Source organism: Ochotona curzoniae, unplaced genomic scaffold, assembly GCF_017591425.1.
Source record: "Ochotona curzoniae isolate NIBS_2020 unplaced genomic scaffold, NIBS_Ocur_1.0 patch189, whole genome shotgun sequence".
NCBI classification, from domain to species: Eukaryota; Metazoa; Chordata; class Mammalia; order Lagomorpha; family Ochotonidae; genus Ochotona; species Ochotona curzoniae.
Genome location: NW_024466738.1, coordinates 46 through 3,821, shown reverse-complemented (window position 1 = coordinate 3,821; position 3,776 = coordinate 46). Strand labels below are relative to the sequence as shown.

General features: G+C 46.9%; 1 protein-coding gene across 1 annotated transcript; it reads left to right on the top strand.

Annotated features, from left to right (window-relative positions):
* The first annotated feature begins 56 nt into the window (after positions 1-56).
* LOC121166646 (sorting nexin-5-like) lies at positions 57-3,165 on the top strand. Its single transcript, XM_040995868.1, has 6 exons — positions 57-184; positions 1,096-1,201; positions 1,288-1,363; positions 2,012-2,051; positions 2,139-2,225; positions 2,959-3,165. The coding sequence occupies exons 1-6, from the start codon at positions 119-121 to the stop codon at positions 3,148-3,150; spliced, it is 567 nt and encodes a 188-aa protein (XP_040851802.1). The 5' UTR covers positions 57-118; the 3' UTR covers positions 3,151-3,165.
* Positions 3,166-3,776: the final 611 nt, after the last annotated feature.

Genomic DNA, 3,776 nt, shown 5'->3' with positions numbered 1-3,776 from the left:
ATAAGAGGTATTGCTTGTACTGATATTCTGAGAATCTAGAGAAATATCTATTATTAAGTGGGGGTTTTTGTTTGTTTTTTTCCTTTAGCTAAGTGTCAGGCGGAAAAATACCAAAGAGATGTTTGGTGGCTTTTTCAAAAGTGTGGTGAAAAGCGCTGATGAAGTCCTGTTTTCTGGAGTTAAGGTCAGTAGTTTTCATGTGTTCCAAAACAGTGCTTTATGTGAAGAGGTGACTTTTAATTCTCTTGGATTCTGTGACACGAATAGTATTAGTGTAAAAAGAGTGTATTTTTTTTTTTTTATCCTTGCTTGCTTCATTTTCTCAAACTGCTATTGGAGGAGTCCACTCAGCCTCACAGGATCTGCTTTCGTGCTAGGCTGTGGTGTGCTACAGACAATGTGGGCAGCCTGGAAGCAGGACTTTCCGTGTGTGTGTGTGCGTGTGTGTGTGTGTGTACACACGCAGTATGAGAGTGTGTGGAGAGTTTCATCCACCAGTCTTCTCCCTAAATGCCTGTAGTGTCTGGGACTGGTTAGGTCAAAGGCAGGACTTCAGGACTCAATCCAGGTCTCACATGGGTGGCAGATACCAGTCACTGCAACTTTCACTGCGGGAACCACCCCATGTGTCCCAACTGCTGTCTTACCACTGAGCCTCCTTCCTTGTAACTCACTGTGCGTTGTCCAGCTTGGCCACTGCAGGTTCTGAATACGGAGCCCAGACAACCTGTAGGCAGAGATGAGATTTGGGAGCTCTTGGTGCAGCTTAAGTGATTTGGGATTGCCCGTGTGTTGCAGGGTATTTGGTATCCCTGTCCATGGGCAATGATGTTTTCCAATTTTAAAACATAATAGATTGAACAGGTACAGGGATACCACCTACTTGGTAGAACCACCCGGCGGAATGGCTGGCTCGTAGGGTGAGTTGAATGATTGTTAGGGTGCTCTTCAGAATGGCTGGCTGTGTTGCTTTCTGCCAGCCTGGGGCATAAGGGTATTGTCTTACAAAGGGATAATTTTTGGGTCTGTAAGCTTATTTGCTATGATATTTCCCAGATCTTAGTTTCTGCTTCCTTTAATTTCCCCCCCCTTTAGGAGGTAGATGACTTCTTTGAGCAAGAGAAGACCTTCCTCATTAACTATTACAATAGAATCAAGGATTCCTGTGGAAAAGCTGACAGAATGACCAGATCTCATAAAAGTGAGTAGAGTGCCCTGCTAGCCACTGAGCACTTTGCTGGTGGTCCTCCCTGTGCCCATGGCAAAGGGCTGTCCTTGTTTCTGCAGATGTGGCAGATGACTATATCCACACTGCAGCCTGCCTGCACAGCCTGGCTTTGGAAGAGCCCACGGTCATTAAAAAGTAAGTTTGTTGGGAAAGCATTTCCTCGTACACCCTGATGGAGAGGAGACTGCATGATTACCCGGGCTCAGTTCTGACCTGGAATGCCTGTTGATAATCACGAGTTGTCTCCAGTCAGAGCACTCATCCTCTGTATGTGGACACCCTTTAACGTAATTTGAGGAGACCGGGAGGGTGAACACATGGACACCTGGAGCCGAGGTCAAAGCCCTGGCAGCGGGATATGCCCATCTCTTGGTTCTGGTGGATTAGGTTCCTGTGTAGGAATTGCGCTTTCCATGACAACGTACTCTGTTACTTTGGCATAGTTAACATGTGATTCAGCATGTCAGGGCTAATGGCAGAGCCATGGTACTGACTGCTCATCAGACTCAACTTTGGTTAGCAGCGGCTTGGTGGCTTGAGAGCCATGGTGGACATAGGGCAAGAGCTGCAGTTGAGGTGCTAGGGGTCCCTGAGGCCGCCCAGTGCTGTGCTGTGCATGTTTTTGGAGCTGTTCCACCATTTGGGACCAACTGAATGGGTGTATTACTTGGACAGTTCTCTTAAAATATAAAGGGCTAAGGCTCCGAGTCACTGTGCCTGATGGTGTTTGCAGTCCTATAGATGATTTGAGACTTTAATCCAAAGTCATGTGTATGTTTTTAGGTACCTGTTGAAGGTTGCTGAACTATTTGAAAAACTTAGGGTAAGGCTTTTGGTCCAGATCTTTAAAATGTATATTTTATACAATCTGTAGATTGTGCCTTGAATGGTGACTCTTTTTTTCAACTAGAAAGTAGAGGGTCGAGTGTCATCCGACGAAGACTTGAAGCTGACAGAGCTCCTCCGGTACTACATGCTCAACATAGAGGCCGCAAAGGTACGACCAGTCCTGCTCCGGGGTCAGGCAGGGCCCATGCCAGGGAGCTTTCCCTGTGGTCATACGGCAGTGTCTGCTCTCAAAGGCACTTGTCTGTGTAGGTGACATGTCCTCTTGGGACATGATATTCTTGGCTGTGTGCGGTGCAGAAAAATGCTAATTTTGGAATTGCTGGTGTTTGGATGAAGGGCATCAAATTCTGTAGCAAGATTGTTCATGAGGCAGAACTGCAGTGTCGGCAGCCCTCAAATGGTGTAAGGGTGTTATTGGGAAACCAGGACTGAGTGGCAAGCAAGTAATCCTTGAGATGTTAAAGACGTGAGAAGAGGGACCAGCAGTGCCATGTGTAGTGGGATGAGGTAGGCTTCGCAGGTGGCAAGCAGCCATTGCTGGGTGCGTGAGGAACCAGCCAGCACTCCATATGCAGTGTGAACATCCCAAATGGGCACTATTTTAATCCCAAAGTAGCGGGGTATGTATGTATGAGACCCGAGGAAGGGTCCTGGCTCGGGATCAGCTACTGTAATAATTGTGGTCATTTGGGGGAATGAATCAAGAAGTGGTTTCTGCCTTTAAAATTAAACTTTAAAGAACTGAGGGGCAAGGTATAGAGAATTCTTGCCTTCAGGTGTTTCTGGTAGTGTGGCTTCATGGTTGCTGGATTGTCTTGAATTAGCTGTAATATTTTGTTTTTTTATTTGGAGACCTGATGTCCTGTTGGATTTTTGCTCAGGACCTCTTGTACAGGCGAACCAAAGCCCTCATTGACTATGAGAACTCCAACAAGGCCCTGGACAAAGCCCGCTTGAAAAGCAAGGATGTTAAGTTGGCTGAGGCACACCAGCAGGAATGCTGCCAGAAGTTTGAACAGCTGTCCGAGTCTGCGAAAGAAGGTTGGTCCAGAGTGTTCCTGTTGCTTATGTAACTTCACACACAATGTTACACAAGATGGAAGGGTCCACTTCGACCTTTCAGATAAACCTCGACATGGGATGGCTCTGGGATGTGTCCTCACACACTCGCCATTTCCATTTTTGATGATTTTTCACATACTTGAATAGGGTGCAAAGGGTCAAGGGCTACAGGAAGGTGCGTGACACCATTATTTCCACATTCTCTTGTTCCTTCCTGTATGTAGGTGGGAAGGGGAGTAAGGAGAGAAGGCAGACCCAACTCCCAGCCACCTCAGTACCCTGGGATGGAAGACAGCCACCCAATGCCACTCCAGGATCCTCGCTGTGGGGCACGCTCCGAGGTCCTGCTCATGAGGCTTTGATGGTTCGACAGTTCTGAATTACTGCTGATCTTGGCTAGGGTAGTTGATGAATTTGTTCAGTCCTCTGTTACGGTACCAGGTGTCCTCTTCAGGTTCCAGTGTACTGCCATATCCTTTGTTTGCACGTGGATATGCTGTCCACTGCTTCCTCTAGCCCACTGAGGAGGCCCATCTGTGTGTCTCCATTCTTAATCTTCATCTTGGACTGCTTCTTTACATTTATGAAATGCATGATTGAAAGCCATTGAAGTGAAAAATCCCAAGCTGTTAAGTAA